At 37.3% G+C, this 24,163-nt stretch overlaps 6 protein-coding genes and 1 pseudogene across 10 annotated transcripts; 5 read left to right on the top strand and 2 right to left on the bottom strand.

The window, feature by feature from the left end:
• Nucleotides 1-461: 461 nt before the first annotated feature.
• LOC111482352 lies at nucleotides 462-1,756 on the top strand. The gene is made up of 5 exons (XM_023128099.1): nucleotides 462-724; nucleotides 793-873; nucleotides 956-1,105; nucleotides 1,249-1,440; nucleotides 1,508-1,756. The coding sequence occupies exons 1-5, from the start codon at nucleotides 542-544 to the stop codon at nucleotides 1,607-1,609; spliced, it is 708 nt and encodes a 235-aa protein (XP_022983867.1). The 5' UTR covers nucleotides 462-541; the 3' UTR covers nucleotides 1,610-1,756.
• A 123-nt stretch (nucleotides 1,757-1,879) lies between these two features.
• LOC111482310 (uncharacterized protein At5g39570) lies at nucleotides 1,880-3,473 on the top strand. 2 transcript variants are annotated; one of them, XM_023128033.1, is made up of 3 exons: nucleotides 1,880-2,420; nucleotides 2,658-3,049; nucleotides 3,137-3,473. In XM_023128033.1, the coding sequence occupies exons 1-3, from the start codon at nucleotides 1,952-1,954 to the stop codon at nucleotides 3,200-3,202; spliced, it is 927 nt and encodes a 308-aa protein (XP_022983801.1). In that variant the 5' UTR covers nucleotides 1,880-1,951; the 3' UTR covers nucleotides 3,203-3,473. The 2 variants fall into 2 exon arrangements, with proteins under 2 accessions (XP_022983801.1, XP_022983800.1); XM_023128032.1 differs by having other exon boundaries at nucleotides 1,880-3,049.
• A 749-nt stretch (nucleotides 3,474-4,222) lies between these two features.
• LOC111482275 (cystathionine gamma-synthase 1, chloroplastic-like) lies at nucleotides 4,223-8,606 on the bottom strand. Its single transcript, XM_023127984.1, has 11 exons — nucleotides 8,045-8,606; nucleotides 7,804-7,907; nucleotides 7,586-7,659; nucleotides 7,312-7,480; nucleotides 6,163-6,222; nucleotides 5,856-6,059; nucleotides 5,628-5,714; nucleotides 5,359-5,466; nucleotides 4,894-4,989; nucleotides 4,669-4,787; nucleotides 4,223-4,547 (listed from the first exon to the last, which is right to left on the bottom strand). The coding sequence occupies exons 1-11, from the start codon at nucleotides 8,514-8,516 to the stop codon at nucleotides 4,424-4,426; spliced, it is 1,617 nt and encodes a 538-aa protein (XP_022983752.1). The 5' UTR covers nucleotides 8,517-8,606; the 3' UTR covers nucleotides 4,223-4,423.
• A 2,654-nt stretch (nucleotides 8,607-11,260) lies between these two features.
• On the bottom strand, nucleotides 11,261-21,977 carry LOC111482355 (transcription factor MYB106-like). Of its 2 annotated transcripts, XM_023128104.1 has the most exons (5): nucleotides 21,955-21,977; nucleotides 12,133-12,280; nucleotides 11,933-12,062; nucleotides 11,577-11,851; nucleotides 11,367-11,506 (listed from the first exon to the last, which is right to left on the bottom strand). In XM_023128104.1, exons 2-5 carry the CDS (start codon nucleotides 12,263-12,265, stop codon nucleotides 11,397-11,399), a joined length of 648 nt encoding a protein of 215 aa, XP_022983872.1. In that variant the 5' UTR covers nucleotides 12,266-12,280; nucleotides 21,955-21,977; the 3' UTR covers nucleotides 11,367-11,396. The 2 variants fall into 2 exon arrangements, with proteins under 2 accessions (XP_022983871.1, XP_022983872.1); XM_023128103.1 differs by lacking the exon at nucleotides 21,955-21,977 and having other exon boundaries at nucleotides 11,261-11,506.
• Nucleotides 13,900-17,439, top strand: LOC111482291 (annotated as a pseudogene).
• On the top strand, nucleotides 17,822-19,405 carry LOC111482304 (pentatricopeptide repeat-containing protein At1g61870, mitochondrial-like). 2 transcript variants are annotated; one of them, XM_023128021.1, is made up of 2 exons: nucleotides 17,822-18,847; nucleotides 18,907-19,405. In XM_023128021.1, the coding sequence occupies exons 1-2, from the start codon at nucleotides 17,829-17,831 to the stop codon at nucleotides 19,106-19,108; spliced, it is 1,221 nt and encodes a 406-aa protein (XP_022983789.1). In that variant the 5' UTR covers nucleotides 17,822-17,828; the 3' UTR covers nucleotides 19,109-19,405. The 2 variants fall into 2 exon arrangements, with proteins under 2 accessions (XP_022983789.1, XP_022983790.1); XM_023128022.1 differs by having other exon boundaries at nucleotides 17,822-18,848; nucleotides 18,923-19,405.
• Nucleotides 20,318-23,585, top strand: LOC111482305 (transcription initiation factor TFIID subunit 15-like). Of its 2 annotated transcripts, none has more exons than XM_023128023.1 (8): nucleotides 20,318-20,422; nucleotides 20,680-20,833; nucleotides 20,945-21,300; nucleotides 21,423-21,623; nucleotides 21,998-22,081; nucleotides 22,538-22,619; nucleotides 22,696-22,822; nucleotides 23,120-23,585. In XM_023128023.1, exons 2-8 carry the CDS (start codon nucleotides 20,714-20,716, stop codon nucleotides 23,341-23,343), a joined length of 1,194 nt encoding a protein of 397 aa, XP_022983791.1. In that variant the 5' UTR covers nucleotides 20,318-20,422; nucleotides 20,680-20,713; the 3' UTR covers nucleotides 23,344-23,585. The 2 variants fall into 2 exon arrangements, with proteins under 2 accessions (XP_022983791.1, XP_022983792.1); XM_023128024.1 differs by lacking the exon at nucleotides 20,318-20,422 and adding an exon at nucleotides 20,453-20,515.
• The last annotated feature ends 578 nt before the right edge of the window (nucleotides 23,586-24,163 follow it).

Here is a 24,163-nt window from a genome sequence, read left to right as displayed (position 1 = left end):
GACGAGTTTTAAAGCTTTGAGGGGAATCCCAAAACGAAAAATCCAAAGAAGACAATATATGCTAGCGGTGGGTCTGGGTCGTTACAAAAATTCATCGAGAACTCTCTTTCTCAACAAAGTTGAAGATCATGATCATACGACGAGCTTTCCAAGGAGAATAGTTGACGAGCATCCACCCATTGACTATGGTAAGTCTTAAAAAGTAGGTTTGAAAACATGCCCAAAATGATAAAGGTTACATATCTTGGACAAGTCCTAGCTCATATGATGGAATGTTGGGCAAAACAAATGGCAGACAAACAGTGGACAACCACAAAAATTGGCTACATGCCCATCCAGTGGGCTGGGAAAGTACACAAATTAATAGCTAAGGGTATTAATAACCAAACTCACCACGTGGTTTGGGGACCTTAGTGCTATCATTTGAACATCTTCCATTCATATATTTCAAGCTTCATAGTAAATCATTGTGTACTTCTCTTCTGCTCATTGCACAAAAACAGGCACCTTTGGGGAGTGCTGCAGAAGGGTTTTCAGAGCTATGGCTCATAATCTGGCTGCTGTTTCATTCCACTTTCCACAGCTTATTATCAGCCGGAAATGCCATCAGAAAAGGCATAGTTTTAGAAGCTTTGCAGTGAAGAACAACAACAATAATCATCAAAACCCACCAATTTTTTCTCTTAGATTCTCCACTTTTCATCCACTTTTTGAGTCTCCTCACGTAACCAAACAAAACCCTTTCTTTAATTTTCTATCTTTTTGTTCTTCAAATGGTGTTTATCGTCGCAGGCTTCGTTTGATGAATACATTGGAGACGAAGATCGATTGTTGAGAGCTACTTTTTCGGGAAAAAGTGAAAAATTAAACAAGGTTTTTATTTTTATTTTTATAGTTGTTGTTTGAATCTCATTGGGTTTGTAATAATGATATGATATTGTTTGTTTCAATGAAGGGGGAATGGAGAGTCGAAATGCCATCTTTTCAATTGTTATTCCTCAAGCTTAGCCCTATCGTTGATGTGAGACTAAGTTGTAGAAGCTGTGCCAAAGATTACCCTATTCATATTCCTCGCCACGTCTCTAAATTTCTTGACCTTCAAATGGTATGCAATTCTCTTAGACAGTGATGAAAGTTAGTCTATTCAAAATAAATTATAAGGATATGAAAAGAGCAATAAACGAATACAAGATATTTGTTTATAACGAAGATTAGGGTGGATATTAACATTTAAATGAAAATGATCAGATGAGATGGGAGGTGAGGGGAATGGGCAAAGATTTCAAGTCGCAAATGTTCAGAATCAGTGTAAAAGGAGCGACGTATGCGGTCAGAACAAAATCAGAATCAAAGAGTGTGCTGAGAAATCATTTGATTCTCGATCTTCACAGCTTTGATTCGCTCATACCCACTGATTTTCTTCAGCCATTTGCAGAAAAGGTACTCACTCGATCCATTAACGTTCATAATTTTCATAAAAGTTAGCTAATTTGATCGTTATTTGTAGGGATTGAAGGGAATGATGAAGGAAAGTATGAGAGATTTTACACAAAATTTGGTTTTGGATTACACCAAATACAAGAAGGAGAAGCAAAACAAGAATGTCTAATATCTCTTACATTTTTTTTTTATACCATAATGTTATTATTTATTTTATTTTAGATTTAATTATTAATGTAATTTAAATATTATTTTCCATAAATAATTAAATGGAAATCATTTTGGTTTTGTACTAAAAGTCAAAGGCTTTACATGAGAGAGCGTTGACAAATTTTAAAACCCGATCTGTACGCGTAACCAACCAGCTGTCCTATCCTAAAAGGACGAAACGACGCCGTATAGTCACGGATAATCCAAATTCCATTTCAATAAAATTCCCAATTTGAGATCGTTCTTCCTCTCGCAATAGATTCATCCAAAGCAGTTCCTTCCAGATCGACGAGATTTCACGATGCCGTACTACACGAGGGACGATGAGGCGGTGGACGACTTCGACGAGTACGATCCGACGCCCTACGGCGGAGGATTTGACCTATTTCTGACATATGGCCGTCCAATTTCGCCCTGCGAAGATACCTGCTACCCGCACTCTGCTGGCAACGACGACGAGTTTGATTACGAGCGTCCCCAGTTTGAATCCAATGCCCAACCCTCAGCTTATGGCGACGACGCCCTCCAGGCTGAGTACAGCAGCTACTCCCGTCCTAAGCCTCATTCTTATGGTGCTCCGCCTCGTCCTGTGGAACAAGAATACGGATCTGGTGGCTATGAGTCTGCTAGGCCCCAGCCGGCTTATGGGTACCAGCAAAGTGAATCCGAGTACGGATCTGAAGGATATGGTCGGAAATCGGAGTCCGAGCAACAGGAGTACGGATCTGGTGGGTATAGGCGGAAACAGGAATCGGAGTCTTACGGATCTGGTGGGTATGGGCGGAAACAGGAATCGGAATCTTACGGGTCTGGTGGTTATGGGGGGAGACAGGAATCGGATTCTTACGGATCTGGCGGTGGGTATGGGCGGAAACAGGAATCGGATGCTTACGGGTCTGGTGGTTATGGGGGGAGACAGGAATCGGAATCTTACGGATCTGGTGGTGGGTATGGGCGGAAACAGGAATCGGATTCTTACGGATCTGGTGGTGGGTATGGGCGGAAACAGGAATCGGATTCTTATGGATCTGGTGGGTATGGGCGGAGACAGGAATCGGAGTCTTACGGATCTGGTGGTGGGTATGGGCGGAGAGAGGAGGGGGAATCGGAGTCGTCTGGGTCTGGTGGGTACCGGCGGAAGTCGGAGTCTGAAGAGTACGGATCCGGGCGAAAACAGAGTTATGAGGAAGAAGAGGGGAGTGGGGGGTATGGGAAGCAGGAGTACGAGAGTTCTGGGTATAGAAGGGAGAAATATGAGAGGCCAAATTATGGGGATGAGGAGCGGATGAGGCCGAGCTATGGGCGGTCGGAGGAGGAGGATTACAGGAAGCCAAGCTACGCCGAGGACGAGGAACGTGAGTATGGGTATGGGGAAGAGGGATATGGGCGCAAGAAATACGTAAGCTAAGCTCACTTCACTCAATTCAAAATGAAAATGATAAGATTTGTTTTGTGGTATTAATTTTGTGGATTTTTGTGATTGCAGGGTGGTGATTCTGACGAGGACAGCCGCCGCCACCATCACCACCGCAGGAACTACGATGATGAGTGAGTGAGTGAGTGAGTACTGATGGCCGATGGGCGTTCTCAAATTGGCACTAAATAAAAGGTTGGGATGCCCACATTGGCTGCTGCTCCGCTCATCCATCTGTGCTGTGTTATGCTTTGTTTGCATGATCAACTGTTGAATGCTTTTGTGTGTGTGTGTGTGTGTTTTTTTTGTTTGTTTGTTTGTTTGATGGTTTTGGGACATAGCTCTATATCCATCTTACTTCTATACTAAAATCAAGTTTATGATGATGCTTTGATAATTTTTCTGTTCTTGCTCTTATTGGGACCCTTTATCTATCCCCTAATAAAATAAGGTTGCCTTCAATTTTTGTCCCACTTCACTAATGACTCGCCTTCCTCTTCTACATTGGATTTGCCACTCATTAAGGAACATCTATAATCCTATCATGCTAGTAATTATTCCGAAATTTTTATTAAAAGAATCAACAACTTTTATACCTATGAAAAATGGGGTGATCTATAGGTGATGAGATAAATAACACGTAAGATTGACTAGTGAACAACAAATCTATAATGAATAAATCTATTGAGAAACAATAATCTCTCCTGGTTCAAACGAACGATATATGGTTAATCAATGGATTTTAACATAAATATTCAAAGAATTTAAAGCATAATTTAACTTTAATTGATATTATTTAACAAGGTTGAATAACAAATGTAGATAATTCAATAATATTGATCCAATTTTTGATAAACTTAATCAGAACTAATGCAATACAAATTTTAAAATAATTAAAAAATGTAGAAGATACCCACTATTATTTGAAATGCTATGGACAAATACCGTACCATTTTCAAGCTTTTGTCAAACATTCAAGATGATTGTGTTTTTACCATTTTCATATAGAGACAGCATTATTGAATCTTACCAAATAGAGACGATGCATTAAATCTTACCATATACTATGTTGCTATTAATAATATCATTTTAAAAAAAATGTTCAGTTTGTGACATCATTTTGAAATGTTTTTCTACCATTCATAAAAAGTCATGCTATATAGTAATGACCTTATTTTAGTACTTTTTGTGAAAGAAAATAACAACAATGTCTGTCTGAGTTTATTTTTTTGTTCCGGAGGGAATGGGGACAAGGGATTCAATCGACGCACCAACCACTGAAGACCAAAGCAAGATGATGACAAATTAACAGAGAGAGGACTTGATTATCTGTATTTGGAATGGGGCAGTGCTTAGGCTTTAAATGGCATCAAGAGCCTGCAGAACATCAGCCTTCAAATCCTCGAAGTCTTCAATTCCAATGCTGAAGCGCACCAAGTTGTCCTTTATCCCATACTTCAGCCTCTCTGTCTGATTAAGATCCCTATTCCATTTCCATTCCCATTACCAAAAGGTTAAATACTTCCACCACCCACAAAAAAGCATAAATACGCATTCATTCTCCTACTGAACAAAGACGTCAAAAGTCAGAATTGTATGTTTACCAATATGACATTATAGCCGGCTGGTCTATGATACTCTCGCACCCACCAAATGATGGAGCAATATATGGAATTTTCAAAGAGTCGATGAATTTTATGGTGGTCGTTATATCGCCATCAACCTGCACCAGAATGAAGAAACTAATGAAACAAACTTGGTGGAGGTGGGGTAAAAGACTAGGATAGACCCTTCAAATGATGAGATGGATCATTGGTCGTTTTTCTTACCTCGAAGCTAACTACGCCCCCAAAACCAGTCATCTGCCTTTTAGCAAGATTGTGCTCGGGATGACTAGGCAGTCCAGGGTAATAAACACATTTGATCTGCAGACAGTAGAGACATAATTTTGTCACATCCAATGTAAATGAATTTACAAGCAGACAATTGTATCCAGTTAATGTATAAATTGAACTAGATGTCAATATGCGACATTGGTTAATTTCCAGTTAATGTATAAATTGAACTAGGTGTCAATATGCGACATTGGTTAATTTCTCCAGAGGAACATGCAACGCATACCACTGATTTATAATTAAATCCTTGCTATTAGATGCCCCAAAGCTTCATAACTTTTAGAATTAAAGGTTCAACAATGAATCTTACTTTTGTTCCTTTGCACTGCCTTGGTCTATTAGTGGGTAGTAAATTAAACGTATGAAACAATATGCAGCTGGATAAATTAAATGGCATACCTTAGGATGAGCTTCTAAAAGCTTTGCCATCCTAAGAGCTGAGGAATTCTGCTGCTGAACACGAAGATGCAACGTCTTCATGCCTCGTATAATCAAGTAAGCAGCATTCTGTAGGATGAAGAATAGCAATTAATTAGACAGTAGGGCTTGGCGCAAAAAATGGTTGAAATGAGCGCAGGAAACCAATAGAACATTCAATCATCAAGAACCGTTACTCCACAACCAATAAGTGAAAGATGGAATAATTAAACAGCATAAGAATGACTCACTGGATTTAAGGCACCACCTATCACATGATGAAGATTCCGAATCTCGGAAACCAGTTTCAGAGAACCGCTTACACAACCAGCAAGGACCTAAAAGACAATGCTCGGTAAATTCCGTTGTTAGGGGAAAAAATGCTCACAAAACTCTTAATTGGTTAATAATTTAAATCCCGATTCCTCGATTAATAAAACCAAAAAAAAAAAAAAAAAAAACATATCAGGCGGGATTACATCATTGTGGCCCCCAATATACTTGGTGGCAGAGTGAAGAACCAGGTCAGCCCCGAGTGAAAGTGCCTTCTGGTTCAATGGTGTGGCAAATGTACCATCAATGCACACCAATGCTCCATGTTGATGACACATCTCTGAAACGAGTTTAATGTCAACGCATCTCAAAAATGGATTAGTTGGGGATTCAGTGAAGAAAAGAGAAACCTGCACGGAAGGAAGATAAAAGGTAACATCAATTTCCACCAAGTCCAAACACGAAAACCTTTAAAAGAAAAAAAAAAAAAAGAAGCTTGGAACATGGTCATACATTATTCTCTTTCAGAGCTACTTCCAGGGCGTTCATATCTGCAGGATCAATGGTGGTAGCCTGCATTCCAAGTTATAGTAATAGTTACCAAGTCAGCAATTAACACAAAAATTTGAACGCACAAATAAACAATTTCTACAACCTCCGATGGTTTTACCACAAGATTTTTTAAAAATAAACTTCATGTTGTTTTCAAATTTAATTTTTGCATTATATTTTATTTATTTAAAACTTTTGAAATTTGTACAGTAATTCAGAAACATAACTAGCACAACATCAAAAAGAAAGTTGGCTAAAAGAATAGAGCTTTCCTACCACCCAGTTCTAGCACAAAACATGAAGCACCAACTTATAGACAAATCCATCCAATTTTCTTTTTAAAGATAACAAACCCCATCTGATTAAAAAAATTATCAACAATAAAAGAATTCAGATGTTCTATAATCAGTAAAAATAAACGAGAAGGAAGATTGTTAACAGGATCTAACACCTCAAATGGAAACTATAATTCTATTTCTTTAAATATTAAAGAAAAAAATCTAAAGAAATGGCATTTGCTCATATTTTCATTCTTCATTAATTCTATTTCCATGCCAAAACAAAAATATTTAATAGGGATGATGGAAGTAATAAGTAAATCGAGAACCTATTTGGAATGAATTGCTAAGAGCTTAAGAATACTTGTTCGGTACTTATAAAAACTATTTTTTTTATTGCATTTGAAAAACTTGTTCGAGCACATTAAGAAAAAAGTCAACCCAAACCGGCTTCAAGATTAGCAGAAAGAAGTAGCCAAGTGGGGACGACACCAGACCAGATAGAATTGCCCCAAGTTGACTTGTTTGTATCCTGAACATAATTTTATCTGGTGAAGGCAGATTACCATCTTTTTATTTTATATATTTATATTTATAACGCCAAGTAGAAAATAAGTTGTCGTATTACATCAAACAAAAACAAAAAATATTCTGACTCTGCCAAAAAATTAAAGCATGCATGCGGGAAAAGGCTATGTATTTCAGAACGAGAGAGATCAAGTTGAACACCAAATCATTGAAGGAGTAGAAAAATGTTAATGAAGACTGGCATTAGCGTAATAATCAACTAGACCACCAAAAAAGAAGAAAAATAAGATCAAAGCTATAATACCGTGATTCCCATTTTGGGAAGTATGGTCTCAATAAAAATTCTCGTCTTCCTGTAGCAATCTGTGGTCGTCACGATATGCCCTCCAGCCGGAACCAACGCCAGCAGCATCATCGTGCTGGCACACATGCCTGAGGCCACAATCAGGGTAGATTCAGCCCCTTCTAAAGCACTGGTACAAAACCAAAACAGCTTCAACCACGATTCTATTTGATCCGGAACATGGCTATTTGGTAAGGATTACAAAAGAAACAAACAACTAGTTCAGAAACAAAACCTTATCTTCTCCTCCGCAACAATTGTCGTTGGATTTCCATAGCGCCCATACTCGAAACTTACAGCGCGCTTCTCCTGCCATGGATCCAATATGGAATAAAGAGTAAGAAAGAAGATCTTGAAGTTTCTTTATATTGTTTTCTTTCAATTTTGATGTATGTTTGAGGAGCAAAAAATCATAGATATAGGGAGAAAAATGATAGGAATCCAAGTAAGTACCTTGAAATCAAGGAGATCAGCAGTTTTTTTAAAGAAATAAGCGGAAGTGTTAACCACCGGCGTAGTAATAGCGTCGTCAACTCTACCACGACCGAATCTTTCGCCTGAAATTCGCACCGAAAATAGTTAATTACATATTTCCAAAAAATCAAAGAAGAAAATTCCTAAAAGCGATAAAAGAGAAAGGTTCGGGGAATCTCAAAGACTCAAAGACGAAGTCAAAGTTCATACTAAGCCCTACCAGCGTGGATTGCAACACTCCCATCGCAATCGAAGACAGAGGTTCTGGAATCACCTAAACCCTCCTCTACCTTCAAACTCTCAGTACCAACGCTACCTTCCAACGCTGCCGCATCAGAAGTGGCAGGCACTGCGGCAGCGGCAGCGGCGTCAACGGCATTAGCCGCCGCCGCCGCCGCCGATTGAAAAGGAGAGGAGTTGTTCGACCACGAAGCCGCGACAACCTGTGCAACGCCAATATTGCTGCAGTTCCTACGCGCCTTGGTACTGAGTTGCCTGACGAAATTGGGCGGAAACTTGAAAATCCGGGAAGAAGACAAGGCGTAAGACGCCACCGTCGCCTTCACCGATTTGGCTTCATGAGTAAATCGGCCGTAGCTGTGCCCTCGAAAACGACCTGCAACAGCGAGATCGGGACAGGAACGGCACTCGGAAGCAGGGCCAAGGAGTCTAGCGTGAGAAGAACCAGCCATGGCTGAACAGAAGAAGAGGAAGGGTATCGGGGACGGTGGCGGCTCGGAGATCAGTGAGAATCAGAAAGGTAAGTTGGAAATGCTTTGTGTGTGGACTGAAATTTAGGAATCAATGCGATTTTATTACAAATCCAAAAACTAAAATTTGATTGGTTAAATTCAATTCATTTAATTATCATAATTTTTAGATAATATCAAATTTTTAAACGCAAAAAATAACAAATAAAATATTGAAACAATAATTTTAGCAAATAAAAAGTTAAAAGAATACCAAAATTTTAAAATCAATTAAATAAAAATTAAATTCAATCAAATTTATAACATTTAATTAGTAAAAAAAAAAAATCTAAATACATTTTTTTGAAGAAAATAAATGATTAATATTCCATTTGCGACAACTTCTTACTTTATTCTCTTATTTTACTTTTTTTTTGGATATATTTTTTATTCCCACAAAAAAATTTACACTACTTTATATAAAATATTCAATATTCTATCCAAAATATATATATATATATATATATATATATATATATATATATATATATATATATATATATATATATTCTTTTTTTTTTCTTTTTTTCTTTTTTGTAATAATATCTTATGAACTTTTAAAAATAATTAATAAAATTTCTATGCAGTTTGTATAGTTACTGCTCTTAGATGTAGGGTAATTTTTACTTTCTAAATCACGGGAATCAATGTCTCTTTATTTAATTTATATTTATCGGTGAGCCACGATTGACCTTCTAACAATTAGTATAAGAGCACTTTAGATGTGGCATTAAAGTACAAACAGGTATGCCTATTGATAGACGGAAGAAACTAGTGAAACAAACATGGTAGTGGTGGGGTAAATGTCGACCAGGATAAACTCTTCAAATGAAGAAATGGATGAATGTCGACCAGGATAAACCCTTCAAATGAAGAGATGGATGGTCAGTCATTTTTCTAACCTCAAAGTTAACTACACTCCCAAAATCAATCATCTACCTTTTAGCAAGATTATATTCATGATGGCTCGACAGTCTAGGGTAATAAAAGTATTTGATTTGCAGACTTGCAAAGTAAACAATTGTATTTTGTTAATGTATAAATTAGTCAACTGATACGTAATTGATTAGTATGTACAAAAACTAGGTCTCAGTATGTTACATTGGTTAATTTCTCAAAGGAGCACACAACTATCACGATTGTACCGTTTTTCTTGATTACATCATGACGCTCATTTACTTTGGCCTTTACGTAATAGATAGATGAACGTCATTTTATTTTATTTTTACGTATATTTTTAAAGATATTTTTCAATTAAATTACATTAAAATTAATTATCATAATATTATTGTATTATTATAAATTAATATAAATAAACATGGTATATTTACTTAAATCATTTTTATGGTATAGCATATATTAACCCAACAAATTACTTATTTGCTTAATTACTCTATATCATCTTTTTAGTTCATAATCTAAAAAAATATTTATAATGGACAATAATCAATTATTTAATTAATTACTTAATTAATAATTGACATTTCACACTTATAGAAAAAGAAAGAGAGAAAAATAATTAGGTAAAATAAATACAAATATTTTTTAATTATCATTCTATAAACATAAAAAAAAATGCATTGAAAAATAAATATTATATATCTTTAATTGTAGTTTTGATCTTATTTGACCATTTTCCTGGTCCTTGATTTGCTGGCGCTGCCGCATCAGAAGCGGCTGGCATTGTGCCAGCGGCGTCAACGGCATTAGCTGCCGCCGCTGCCGCCGCCGCCACCGAGGGAGAAGGAGAGGAGTTTTTCGACCACGAAGCGGCGACAACCTGCGCAATACCAATATTGATGCAGTTCATACTCGCCTTGTTACTGAGTTGCCTGACGAAATTGGACGGAAGCTTGAAAATCCGGGAAGAAGACAAGGCGTGCGACGCCACCGACACCTTCATCGGTTTGGTTTCGTGTGTGAATCGACCGTAGCTGTGCCCTCAAAGACGACCTGCAACAGCGAAATCGGGACAGGGATGGCAGTTGTTCTTGTAAAGAAGAACAAGAACCACTCCCCCATGTAACTCATAACTATGGTTGGTTGGTTGGTTGGTTATGACCACGTGGATTGATTAGGTATATGTAGGAACCAACCCCTAGAGAGCCTGCTTAACATATAAGAATGGGATGTCAACCACTCAGGGCCTACGACACACCAGAGAGTGAGAGTGCTACTAAAGGAGCTCATATTGTGATTAGTGGTAGTTGGTCTTCAATTGTTCTAGTCTGGAATGGTCTAAGAATAGAGAATATTGCCAGGTGCCATTAGTGGAGCTTCCCAATAGGGATTAGTTACACTACTGTGCTTGACCGGAGTCGGTCTTGCATTGTTCTAGCTTGAAATAGCATAGGACGTTTTTAAGTGGTCAACTTTACCATTTTTTTTAATATTAACTTCAAACCTAAAATCACAATTTAATTTTTATAATAAATAATAATAAAAGCTCACTTTTTTAGATGCCACAGTTTTTACTATAATGCCCATAAAGAGTCTTAAAGCTTTATTATTATTATTATTTATTTATTTACTCGGAAAAATAAACCTAAGTTTTTATAATTTATTTTCCATACAATATGAATAAGTCTAGAATTTTTTTATCTATGTTAATTTTAAATATAATACACTTCCAACAATTTATAAAAAATATTAATAATTGCAATAAATTTATTGAAACATAGAAATTGATTTAAAAGCATAATAATAATTGTAAATCAAACTTTCACACTTACATTAATTCCCAAAATAATAATTTCCGAAAATCATAATTAATTTTTGGGTCATTTTCTTTTTCCATCGTTAATAAATAAAAACTCACTTCCATCAGAACTCGCCGCCGAGAATGGCGTCCCACCAGTTGTTCTTGCTGTCCGACGACGGCAGATGATCGCCACCGGCGGCCGTAGACGACGTCGTTGGAGATTCCTCGCCGCCTTCGCCGCAAAGAATAATATATAAATTTCAAATCTCATAAATTTTTAAATGTAGAATTTTGAAATTTACCTGAAGAACCATATGGGTTTTGATTAGCTGATGGAATTGGTTGCGGCTTGGATTGACGAGCGAGTCGTTCTTCGGCTTCGAGCCGAGCCGTTTCCCACTGAGCCATGTGGGTGAGGGTGGAGTTCATATTGTTTTGTTCTTCATTGTTCTTAATTGGTTTGTGAGTGATTGGATCTATCCCCATTTTGATCAGCTTTTTCTTCATATGTGTGTTCCAGTAGTTTTTGATTTCGTTATCCGTTCTTTTAGGTAAATGGGTCGCTATCGCCGACCACCTTAGACACGCGAACAATATCAAAATCAAATCTTTGTAAGAAAAAACTAATAACTAAACATCATGAATGAATCATAAAGACCTGTTTCCGAGGAGCGCATGGAGTTGAACGATCGCTTGCTCTTCGTGCAAACTGAATTTTCCTCTTTTGATGTCGGGTCGGAGGTAATTCGTCCATCGAAGTCTACAACTCTTTCCACATCGTTCGAGTCCTAAAGTTTTCAAAAGAAACTATTAAATCTTCGTCGAAAATTTAAAGAAGTTGTTTGAGTAGCGTCGTACCTGCTTTCGGTGGCAAGGTTCGCCAGCTTCCATGGCCATGCTGCTGAATGTAAGCCAAGAGTTTGTGGTCTTCTTCCGGCGTCCATGGCCCTTTCTTCAACCCTGACTTGTGGCGGCGAGGAGAGGTTCCCATTTGGATATAAACAGCCTTTGTTGTGGAATTGTTTGATGTTTGTGTTTTATATACATGATTCTATGCACTGTTTTTGTATATTAATTATGCACGATCGTAATTAATCATGATTGTGACTAATATCTTGGAAAAAACCTTTTCTTTACTCGTTTTTAAACTAAAAAGTCGTAAAAATTACTCGAGAATTGTTTTTTCGATTCAAACCCATTTGTTGCATCTCGAATTATGAGATCTCACATCAGTTTGAGAGGAGAACGAAACATTATTTACAAGAGTGTGTGTAAAAAATGAACATAGACTGTCACACGAATTGTCACAAAATATTTACGACATGACAAAGATTTAACCATTAGATATCTCTTATATATGTAGACTCCTATACCCAATCTATATCGAAGTAGAGTTTAATACTTCTCTTCCATGTCAAAGTTTGGGTGTTGCATTTGAGTCCGACATATACTTCATTCGATGTAACGTTATTTGTCCACTTTTAGTATGATCGTGATGTACACGATTCTTTATAATTATTTATTGCAATTTAATTGTAACATAATAATTTTATTCAATCTTTTATTGGAAACGTTATTTTAACACCTCTTAGTCATTCAATTGTGTTAAATACTATCCGAAATTCATGTAAATAAATAATATATACCGACTCGTAGATTATAGAAAATTGGTATTATTTCATTATTAATAATTTTAAAAATTAAAAAAATTATTGAGGTTATAAATAAAAAGGTTGAATAAATTGAATCCACAAAACTAACTATTTAATGCCATTTGTAGTGGAACCGACTTGGTGGATATGAAAAAGATTGGCAATTCATTTACTAAATTAATTCATCCATTTGTTCTCTCATAACAAGAATTTTAATTATAAAAACGTTCACAATATTTATTATTTCCTTCATTTATTATTATTATTATTATTTTGTAAATATCTATCTAATTTTTACAATATTTATTGAAATCTAGTATGGAAAATTAGTATAAAATAGCTGTTTTTTTTTATATAAAAAAATATAAAATAGAAAATGAGTATAATTTTTTAAAAGTAGGGTAACGTTGAGCGAGTATGACAACTTCAATCAAAGCACTCGAGAAGCCGCTGTCATCCTCCAATACTCGAGAACTCGTGAAAGCAAGTCCAAAAAGTCATAAGATTTGTGGTCGTGGACTTTATTTGATAAAGAAATAAAAATTCTTATGAAAAAATGACGACAAGTGTCATCCTCTATCATTTATGAGTTTTCGTCATAATCGAAAGTTCTTCACTATCAATTTCAACTATCTCAAATAAATTATATATTTTTTTAGCCTCTGACCTTAAATGAGTATTACATATCGGTTCATGTTGAGTTATTTTTAGTAATTTACGATATTGAAGAGGACGACTCATTAAGTAGAAATTGGACTATCGTACAAACTTGATTGTGAATTTTTACCGAGTTCGATTTTTTTTTTAATTTTTTATTTTATATAGTTTCAAAATAAAGCTGCAAAAATGTCACGTATAAAATATGTTAGATTCTCTTTTCCAATAATTTAAGTTGTGAGTTGTCTTCCTTTTTCAATAAATTTAAAAAATGACTAATCATGTCGTGCATGTCCTCCACAAATATGATGCCCTCAAATTAATTCCAACGTACGAGACCTCAAACCTAATCCAGCTATGTCCATTCTAACTATGCCGGTTTCAATGTCGATGTCGAAGCCGAATCACGACGTTTGTATTTCCCGTCATCAAATAACATCAGGACATGTAGTCTCTTCGGTTCGACAACGTCCACCCTACACCCCGAATTACATCCCGGATGCTTCCTATGTACGCGTATTTGACACCACTCTCCGCGATGGCGAGCAATCCCCCGGTGCAGCCCTCACGTCGAAGCAGAAGCTTCTCATTGCCCGTCAGCTTGTGAACCTGAGGGTAGATGCAATCGAGGCGGGATTCCCGGCAGCGTCGAGGCAGGACTTTGAGGCTGTGGAGATGGTTGCGAAAGAGGTTGGCAATGAGGTAGGTGAGGACGGGTACGTGCCGGAGATTTGCGGGTTCTCGAGATGCATCGAGAGCGACGTTTGAGCTGCTTGGGAGGCAGTGAAGTATGCTAAGAGACCAAGAATACATATGTTCATTGCAACGAGTGAGATTCATTTGACCCATAAGCTTTAGAAAGACGAGAGGGGAAGTGGTTGAGATTGCTAGGAACATGGTGAGGTTTGCACGAAGCTTGGGTTTTGATGATGTTGAGTTTAGCCCTGAGGATGCTGGCAGGTTTGATCTTTAATCATGAGCTAGTTCGAGTTTATTAGATCCCACATCGATTGGAGAGGAGAACGAAATACCCTTTAATAAGGGTGTGGAAACCTTTCCCTAACAGATGCATTTTGAATAAGGTTGTTAGGCTAGCGTTTAAGGGAAAATCCTAGCGGTAGGCTTGGGCCGTTATAAATGGTATCAAAGTTATACACTAAGCGATGTGCCTGCAAGGAGGCTGTTCCTTGAATGGGGTAGACAAGAGACGGTGTGCCATTAAGAACGCTGGCCCTCGAAAGGGGATAGATTTGGTGGGGGTCCCACATAGATTGGAAGAAGAAATGAGTGCCAGTGAGGATGCTAGGCCCTGAAAGGTGGTGGATTGTTAGATCCCACATCAGGTTGTGGAGGAGAACGAAACACCCTTTATAAGGGTGTGGAAGCCTTTCCCTAGCCTAGCAGACGCGTTTTAAAGCTCTAAGGGGAAGCTCGAAAAGGAAAGCATTTTTCTAGCCTAGCCCTGAAGGGAGGTGGATTATTAGATTCCACGTCGGTTAGGGAGAAGAACGAAACACCCTTTATAATAGTGTAAAAACCTTTCCCTAGCAGACCGTTTTAGAGCCTTGAGAGCGGAAGTCAAAGGGAAAGTCAAAATAAGATAATATCTGATAGCGATGGACTTAGACCGTCACGTAGTTCGCATATTATATTTGAATTTAGCTGGTGAGTTGGTATACCATTTGTTTGGGGTGTGGTATCAGATCAGAAAAAGAGTTTCTCTATCAAATTCTCGGTGAAGTGATAAGAGCTGGGGCGACAACTCTGAACATAACAGACACAGTGGGGTATACAGTGCCAGCTGAGTATGGGAAGCTGATAGCTGATATAAAATGTAATACTCCTGGCACTCAAAATGTTATCATTTCCACGCATTGCCAGAATGACCTTGGGCTAGCAACTGCCAATACAATAGCAGTAAGTGATATTATTAACCCTCTAAATGTTCTTGCTCCAAATTCCATTCCTCTCATATTTTTGTTTTGTAGGGGGCATGCGGTGGTGCAAGGCAAGTTGAGGTTACAATAAATGGCATAGGTGAGAGAGCTGGGAATGCTTCACTCGAGGAGGTAACCGGTTCTTTCATTTATCAATCGATCTATGTTCAAATTGGTTCTATGATTTTTGTAACACTCTATGCTCGGGATTTGGAGTTCGAATTCGGTATCTAATGACCCTGTATTCTCTAGTGGTATAGTCATGTTATTTACTATTTGCTTCTAAGAGTGAAAACTATCTCTACGTACCCATACAAGTCCGTCTAGCCTGTTCTGTCCTTGTTTGCATGCGTCCTAAGAAATATTTACTCTTTGTTTCTAAGAGGGAAGCCTATCCCTATAGACCCATCCAAGTCCTTCTAGCATGATCTGTCCTTGTTTGCATGAATCCTAGGAAATTAATGGTCTCGGTATTTTCCTGTAATATAGACACGTTACTTACTCTCTGCTTCTAAGAGTAAAGACTATCTCTACTTCTAGCATGTTTTTCACGTTCTTTACTATTTGTTTCTAAAATTGGAGACTATCCCTTTAGACCGACACAAACTTTTCTAGCATGTTTTGACCTCGCTTGAAATTTTTTGAAAAGTCACCCCGTAGAATTGCTCAAAGCAAAACATACTTAACCATATAATTCTTATAATTGAACCGCCAAAATTGATATATGCACCTTGTTGGTTCCGATGGTAACTATCAATTCTTTTATTTTTCTTAGTCTATCCTTTCCTTAAGACCACTCTATTTGAATGAGGTTTCGGTTCATTCATGTACCCTTCATTTACTCGAGTGTCACAATTTTACGGTACAATAAAGTTTGTTCTTTTTGTCTTTTTACGGACCAACCCGAGTATAACTCGTGTTAATCCATTCGAAAAAAATATTAGATATAGTGCACATAGGAGTGGTGATATGTTCAGGTGGTAATGACCCTACAATGTCGTGGAGAGCATGTGCTTGGAGGTCTTTACACTGGAATTAACTCAAGACATATCTTTTCAGCTAGTAAGATGGTAATTAATTACCAGAAAAGCTTCTTGAAAAACTTACCAAAAAGCTTAATTATTTGAGAAGTTTGGCCAAATTGGGTGTCACTGTTGCTCAGGTAGAAGAGTACACCGGGTTGAATATACAGCCCCACAAGGCCATCGTTGGAGCCAATGCCTTTGCTCATCAAAGTGGCATCCACCAGGTTGCTCTTCTTCCATTTTTACTCTTGTTGAGGCTTAAATGGTATCCTAAATATGATCATTGATACTCAGGATGGGATGCTTAAGCACAGAGGCACTTACGAAATCATACCACCAGAAGATATTGGCTATCAACGATCTAATCATGTTAGTGTTATTCTTGGAAAGCTCAGGCATGCCCTGTTTCTTTACTGGTATGAGCCTCGATAAAGTTCTTATTTTTTTCCACCAAAGCTCCACCTTTGACTTTCTTATATGTATAGTGGGCGTCATGCTCTTAAAAGTCACCTTCAAAAGGTATATTGTGATAGTATTTTTCGTAAGTTATCATATCATTTATTTATTGTAGTGGCTTCAACATCATTGTCTTTTAAACTTGGCTATGAGATCGACGAGGACAAGCTTGACAACGTATTTTGGCGTTTCAAATCTTTAGTTGAACAGAAAAATGTAACTTTGATGATACCCATTTGAGATTATTCTACCTAAGTTACCATTCATTAATATTCCCAACTTGTTTTTGAATTTTCACAGCATTGGTATCTGATGAAGTTTCTAAGAAAGTTGACATCAAAATGACTGAAAACCGAACATAGTTTATGTGAAATTTTAGATTTTATTATAGTTGGATCGTTTTTTTTTAAATAAATTTATTTACAGTAAGTGGGATGTACAAGAGATTACTTTCGAATATGAAACTTATATCATTTTATAATATTCGTTCATGTGAAGACACGTTGATAGAGATTACAACGATGTAAAATATTTAATCTATTTTTATAATTGGTTAATTGAGAAACTTAATATTTAGTATCTTATACTTATTTACGGTTGTATTTAATCTCTGGAGGATTTTTTTTTGTTGGACATTTAATATTTTTGCTGTTCAAGGATAAAAGGGTAATTTCACCCTTAAAAAGTTTAAAAGAAAAAAGAAAAAGAAAAATAAAACCACTTTTTAAGAACATTTCATTTTGAATTATATATTTATTTTATTTTATTTATTCCTTTTCGAATTAGTTTGACCAATTTGCCATTCATTTTCTTTACCTCCGTCCGCCATGGCTGCGGCTCTCTCCAGAACTGCAAGACGCCTCTTCCTCCCTTCCAAACTCCTTCCTTCTTTCACATATTCAACAACTCCGCCGCTTCAACCAAACTCCGATTCCCCTTTCCCTTCATTTCGTGCTGCTAAATCCGCCATTTTGTCCCAATCAGATCCCGATAAGCTTGCCCAATCCTTCATCCAATATTCCGACCTTCCGGCATTCCGACGCCACCGCCCAATCTACCACTATTCCATCCGCAAACTCGCGCGTGCTCAACGCTTCGACCTCATCGATGGCATCATTCAATCCCAACTCAAACCCCCCTCCGCCATTTCTGAAGGCTTTTGGATCCGCCTTATCATGCTTTACTCCAGCTCCGGCATGGTCGATCAAGCTATCCGCACTCTTGATCAGGTAATCCTGAACAAACCCTGCGATCTGTCAGAGAAATCGCTCTGTGCTGTTCTCTCTGTTTATCTCAACAATTCCATGCCTGAGAAAGTTCATGAGATGTTTAGAACCATTCCGGAGAAGATTGGTGTTACTCCGACGGTGGTTTCGCACAATCTGGCGTTGAAGGCTTTTGTTCAGCAAAACGATCTTGAATTGGCTCGGAACTTGATCGATGAGTTGTACAAGGATGATGCTAAGGTCGTCCCTAACATTGACTCGTACAATATCTTGTTAGGAGCTTATTGGAACAAAGGCGATTTGGTCGGTTTCGACGGGATTGTGAAGGAAATTTCAAAGAGAGGTTTGGAGTTCAATTTGGCTACTTACAATTACAGGATTTTGAGGCTGTGCAAGAACAAGGAGTGTGCTCGGGCCAAGAAATTGCTAGATGAGATGGTTTCAAAGGGTGTGAAGCCCAATTCTAGTAGCTATGATGCAATCATCTATGGCTACGGCAATGTTGGGGATATTGAATTGGCTACGAAAGTTCTGAAGAGTATGCTGGAGGATGGCCATGTCTCACTCAGTTCGCGAATCTATTATAGTTTGATTCGAAGCATGGTTAAGGAGGGGGAGTTTGCCTCGGGAGCAAGCAAGAAGCAAGCCAGCCAACAACATGAATTACATACTCTTGAGGTGATTTGGCGTTGGAGACATGTAGAGAGATCATAAAGAGGAGGTGGGTTCCTCCATTTGAGGCAATGGAGGGCCTGGTTCGTGGATTGGTGGGTATATCGAAGGTGGAAGAGGCAAAAGAGGTTGTTGAAAAGATGAAGAAGATGCTCAAAGGACCTGCTGTGGATTCGTGGGGGAAAATTGAAGCTGCTCTTTCTCTGTAGAGTGATTACAGACACTCATTTGAAAGATTTGAAATGCGTTGTTGATTGTTTTTATGGCGATTGAAATCTTGCATCTAACAAGAACAGAGCATCAAAATCTCACTTATATGTAGCTTTGTTGCTGCTCCATCCGTTCATCATAATGGTATGTAATTTGCTACTCTTTTGCTCCTCTGCCTGTTCTTTCTTCTGGGAGTTGCTACTACCATGTTCTTCCTTGGACTGCATGAACTGAATGGATGAGTTTAACTTCAATTAGAGGGAATGGATTGGTCTTAAATGACACTATTTATGCTACTTTTGATATGATTCTCCATTTTCATATTCATATTCTTGTTCTCTATTCTATAATCGGATGAGGCCTTCATTATTGGACTTGAAAGTTATCTGTGAGTTGTTGATCCATTGAAGAGGCTGTTTGCAGCTCTTTTTAATTCTCATTCGCTGCTTGGCATCGCCTCCAATAACATTTTCTGTAACTATTTTTATTCCTTTAATCTTATATTATAAGATACGGCTGTTTTGTTAACCATATAATTAATTTTGTTTTAAAAATATCAAATTAAAAGCATTAACACTCTCTACTTACAAAAAAAAAAAAAATTCTAGGTTTGAGGGTATTTTTTAGACAAAATGTAACGTTCGGGGATCTTTTTATTAATTTAATATTTTTTAAAATAAATAACAACATTTAAGGTATGTATATATACACGTAAGTTAGTCTAGTTTTAAAATTAAATCAATATTATTTTAAAAGTTTATTTTTATTTTTTTTGACGAAGGAAACTTAATCTAGCCACAATGACCTATAACGTTCTATTGAAATTAAATATTCAAACAATCGTGCCCAATATTTTTTTTTATATCAAATAAAAATAAATAAATTTTCATCATCTAAAATCATTTAAAAAAATTATATCTAATACACTTATGAAATAGGGAAGATTTGAATATATATTTAACAAAATTCGAGTATTTATAAGCCCATCTATTTTGAGAATCAATAATATAAATAATATAAAGATATATATATATTTTTAGTACAATCCATTCTTTAAAAAAAATAATAATAATAATAATAAAAAAAAAATATATATATATATATATATATAAAATAATAATAATACATGTGAATAATCCATAAGCTATTATCGTCTTAAAAGTATGGAAATTAAAACAATAATGTTAAGAAGGTGGGTTTAATTGGATCGTTATCGACCCGGTTCACTTTCATCAAAGCGAGGGACTGTGAAAAAGCAGTGAAGAAGCGGCAGACGAACCAAAAATCAAAGTCTGAAACTCGACGCAGCTCAGGTAACCCTATCGCTCATCCCTTTTCAATCTTCTTCGTACCTGTATTTCCTGATTTGAGGTCCATTATCTCCACTACCACATGATTCAAATTTGGTTAATTTTTTTCTTTCCTCCTTCATTCATCGCTCGATGATTTCTGTTTTCTTTGCTTTCTCCTCTGCTTTTCCTTTCGAGATCTATGTTCTTGAAAAGATTTATGTGTCTCTCGCGGCTTTTTTCAGAGATTTTAATTTACTGATTGGCCGTGTTTTGTGTAGGTCTTAGCTTTGATTTCATGAAAATTGGTGAATAATGGCTAGCTATGCGGGTAAAGGAGCCCTCTCAAATGGGTCTGTCTACGTCTGCAACCTGCCCTATGGGACAGATGATAATATGCTTGCTGAATATTTTGGAACAATTGGGTTACTAAAGGTTGGGAAATTTAGCCACAATTTTGTTGACCCTTTGCCTGTTTCTATGCGCCTTTGCTTTTGGTTGTATTAGTATTAATAGTCCTCTTTTTCGCTTGTTTAATCTTCAAAGAAAGACAAGCGAACAGGTAGACCAAAGATCTGGTTGTATCGTGATAAATCAACGAATGAGCCTAAAGGAGATGCTACTGTAACATATGAGGATCCACATGCAGCCTTAGCGGCTGTTGAATGGTTTAACAATAAGGATTTTCATGGTAACATCATTGAAGTTCATATAGCAGAGTCCAAAAGTAAGGATGATCTCTCATTTAATGTGGGGGATGATCCAATTGTTGTTGGTGATGATCTTGGTTTCGAGGAGAATGCTGCGGATGTGAATGGGGGCGGTGGAAGGGGGAGAGGTCGCGGTGATGTTCCAGGAAAAGCATGGCAACAAGAGGGAGATTGGCTGTGTCCAAATACAAGGTCTGTGATATGATATTGGTGAGCAGCTCCTTCTTGCTTCTTTCAATCGATCAATCTTGCTCGCCTTGTATCATTCACTTATTGTTGTTTAAATGGCTTCTCATGTGCTATCCTACTGGCAGTTGTTCCAATGTTAATTTTGCATTTCGCGGTGTGTGCAATCGATGTGGAAGTGCTCGACCTTCTGGTTCTGCTGGTAGTGGTGCGGGCTCTATAGGTCGTGGCAGGGGCCGAGGCACCGGCAACCAGGACTCTGGAGGCAATGGCCGTCAAGTCGGTGGCCCTACGGGACTCTTTGGTCCAAATGATTGGCCTTGTCCAATGTAAATCTAATTTCACTTTACTTATATGCGACCAGCATAGTTTGATTTGCATTAGTACTTGCAGGAATGTATTGCCTTTGCATTTCCTTTTCTGCAATGTTATCATTTGGTATTTTTATGAAAGTTCTTGCATGGATTATATCTTTACTGTCTTGTTTCTTTGGTTTTTATTTTTTTATTTTTTTATTTTTTTTATTTTTTTTAATGTTTTTAAATATCATGGCAACCGTGAAATGATGCATCTCGAGAGAAGATCCGAAGGAGCAATCACAATGTTAATTTGAAGTTTTGGGAGAAATATTGTCTTGTATGGTTATTTGTTTCTAGATACCCGTTCTCTGCTTGATAACACTGCTTACTGCTTTATGTTTCAGGTGTGGTAACATTAATTGGGCAAAGCGTACGAAATGCAACATTTGTAACACAAACAAACCTGGTCATAACGAGGGCGGCACGAGGTATAACGTGAACTATTTATTTTTGTTTTGCTATTTTTTTTGTTGAAAAGCACATGATCTTATTAGTCGATGACGTTTCTTGCAGTATTTTATTATCTTTTTTTAGTTTAAGGCGACAACCCTTAACGATTGATAGTATAAACTTATGTATTTCTTAAGGGAATGCCACAAATTTTGTCTTAAAAATATGAGATTTTTACCACAAATTTGAGCATAGGTCAACCGATTAAGTCATGCTTTCAACCAAGAGGTTAGAGGTTTGAAGTCTTCTATATCCACTTGTTGTTGAACTAAGCAAGTATGAGATTTTTACCACATTGATGAACTTTTACTCGTTGATCGTGGTCTCTCTGATCATATAAACAGAATATTTGTATGATTGTATACTTGAGCTGTACTAATAATTATAGACTACTACAAAGTCTTATCTGTTATTTTTAAATTATGATTGCATAGAGGAGGGCGTGGTGGAGGTTACAAAGAACTCGATGAAGAAGAGTTGGAGGAGACGAAACGACGACGGCGAGAGGCTGAAGAAGTAAGATGGTGGACCATTGCTTTGAGAAAAACCGTTTTCTGAGTGGGATTTGACAATCTTTTAATTATGATATCAGGATGATGGTGAGATGTATGATGAGTTTGGAAACCTTAAGAAGAAGTTTCGTGCCAAATCTCAGCAAATGGAAGCTGGTCGGGTACTACCAGGTGCTGGGCGGGCTGGATGGGAAGTTGAGGAACTAGGTACGTGTCTGTCCACCAACACCATGCTATTGACCTTGAAATTATTTTGAGAATTCTTCTTGTGCATGTCTGTTAAGTAAACATCAGAATATCGTCGGAGATTTTAGCCCCCAAAGGGCTGTCCGACCCACAGTTACTCTTAAGATTGCACGTTGGAAGCTTTGAGTGAGCTTAACATGGAAAATTCTTGATTGTCTCAACGGGCACTGACTTACTACAAATTCTGATTATCCTGAAAAGTCATTGGCTTAAATATAAAGCTTACCTAAATACATGTTTTTGAACTTTCTTTTCCAGGTGTAGTTGAGAAAGAGAGGATGGAGAGAAGTAGAGACCGAGGATGGGACGACCGAGACAAGAACCGAGATAGCAGCAGAAATAGAGAAAGAGAGAACAGAGAAAGACATCGGAGTCCAAGTAGGGAGCGAGACAGGGGAAGAGATCGTGATCGAGATTACGAGTATGAGCGAGATAGAGAATATGGGAGGGACAAAGACCACCGGAGCAGGCACCGGCACTGAGAAATGGTTCGGGGGTCTGCCTATGAATTGGTAAAACCAGTGGGGATATAATTTTGTTGATGACCTTGTTGGAGGGAGGGGAGAAGGAATGGTTGGAACATTTGGTTTAAAACATATAACCTCGTGGGTCTTATTTTCATTGAGAGATATTCTATTGAGTTCTGTGATACATCTTTTTGGTACGTGAAGAACACTATCAGATTACGAGTTCCAAATTTGCAGGTTGAGTTGTTCTGTTTTCACTAATTTTGCAATCTTACCAAGATCACCCTGACACCTTTACCAGCACATTGAAAACAGCGAGACGTTGACTTTTGACTTAGAACACTTAGTTCTAGTTTATCACTGGCAGATATTGTTTTTCTTTAGGCTTTTCTTTTGTGTTTCTCCTCAAGCTTTAAAATGTATCTATGGAGAGGTTTTTACATCCTTATAAAAAATGTTTTATTCTTAAGGTGAAATTTCACAATTCATTCCCTTGAGGTTAGTGTTCTTCATTTTCGTTACATATTGTCGTCAGCCTTACGATTTTAAAACGCATTTACTCGAGAGAGATTTTCACGCATATATGGCTTCATTGTTTTAAAACACATTATGGTATCATGGTTTTATAACACATTTATTAAGGAGGGATTTACAACGAATGCTTTATTACTCTTTTCCTCCTTTTGTTTCAACATCCATCAACATATAATAATCAAACAATTTATAAATGGCGAAATGACAGCCTACAAATTGACTCCATCGGAGATATTCAAAAGAACGCTCCAAATCCAAAGGCAAGTCTTTGCCAACTGCACCAACAAAGAGCAACACAGCA

The sequence above is a fragment of the Cucurbita maxima genome, unplaced genomic scaffold (genome assembly GCF_002738345.1).
Source record: "Cucurbita maxima cultivar Rimu unplaced genomic scaffold, Cmax_1.0 Cma_Scf00007, whole genome shotgun sequence".
In the NCBI taxonomy this organism is placed as follows: domain Eukaryota; kingdom Viridiplantae; phylum Streptophyta; class Magnoliopsida; order Cucurbitales; family Cucurbitaceae; genus Cucurbita; species Cucurbita maxima.
This window is presented reverse-complemented; position numbering and strand designations above follow the sequence as displayed.

What these genes read in the sequence shown, in the direction of transcription:
- LOC111482352 (XM_023128099.1), top strand. Translation starts at nt 542, where the DNA reads ATGGCTCATAATCTGGCTGCTGTTTCATTCCACTTTCCACAGCTTATT. An exon ending in CACTTTTTGAGTCTCCTCAC is followed by an intron (nt 725 to 792) that starts GTAACCAAACAA and finishes TTATCGTCGCAG; the next exon opens with GCTTCGTTTGATGAATACAT. An exon ending in AATTTCTTGACCTTCAAATG is followed by an intron (nt 1,106 to 1,248) that starts GTATGCAATTCT and finishes GAAAATGATCAG; the next exon opens with ATGAGATGGGAGGTGAGGGG.
- LOC111482310 (XM_023128032.1), top strand. Translation starts at nt 1,952, where the DNA reads ATGCCGTACTACACGAGGGACGATGAGGCGGTGGACGACTTCGACGAG. An exon ending in GATATGGGCGCAAGAAATAC is followed by an intron (nt 3,050 to 3,136) that starts GTAAGCTAAGCT and finishes TTGTGATTGCAG; the next exon opens with GGTGGTGATTCTGACGAGGA.
- LOC111482275 (XM_023127984.1), bottom strand. Translation starts at nt 8,516, where the DNA reads ATGGCTGGTTCTTCTCACGCTAGACTCCTTGGCCCTGCTTCCGAGTGC. An exon ending in CTGATCTCCTTGATTTCAAG is followed by an intron (nt 7,660 to 7,803) that starts GTACTTACTTGG and finishes GATCCATGGCAG; the next exon opens with GAGAAGCGCGCTGTAAGTTT. An exon ending in CCGGCTATAATGTCATATTG is followed by an intron (nt 4,548 to 4,668) that starts GTAAACATACAA and finishes GAAATGGAATAG; the next exon opens with GGATCTTAATCAGACAGAGA.
- LOC111482355 (XM_023128104.1), bottom strand. Translation starts at nt 12,265, where the DNA reads ATGGGAACCTCTCCTCGCCGCCACAAGTCAGGGTTGAAGAAAGGGCCA. An exon ending in CATGCGCTCCTCGGAAACAG is followed by an intron (nt 11,852 to 11,932) that starts GTCTTTATGATT and finishes CGCGTGTCTAAG; the next exon opens with GTGGTCGGCGATAGCGACCC. An exon ending in AAACCCATATGGTTCTTCAG is followed by an intron (nt 11,507 to 11,576) that starts GTAAATTTCAAA and finishes TTTGCGGCGAAG; the next exon opens with GCGGCGAGGAATCTCCAACG.
- LOC111482304 (XM_023128021.1), top strand. Translation starts at nt 17,829, where the DNA reads ATGGCTGCGGCTCTCTCCAGAACTGCAAGACGCCTCTTCCTCCCTTCC. An exon ending in ATGGTTAAGGAGGGGGAGTT is followed by an intron (nt 18,848 to 18,906) that starts TGCCTCGGGAGC and finishes ATACTCTTGAGG; the next exon opens with TGATTTGGCGTTGGAGACAT.
- LOC111482305 (XM_023128023.1), top strand. Translation starts at nt 20,714, where the DNA reads ATGGCTAGCTATGCGGGTAAAGGAGCCCTCTCAAATGGGTCTGTCTAC. An exon ending in TGGCTGTGTCCAAATACAAG is followed by an intron (nt 21,301 to 21,422) that starts GTCTGTGATATG and finishes TCCTACTGGCAG; the next exon opens with TTGTTCCAATGTTAATTTTG. An exon ending in CATAACGAGGGCGGCACGAG is followed by an intron (nt 22,082 to 22,537) that starts GTATAACGTGAA and finishes ATGATTGCATAG; the next exon opens with AGGAGGGCGTGGTGGAGGTT.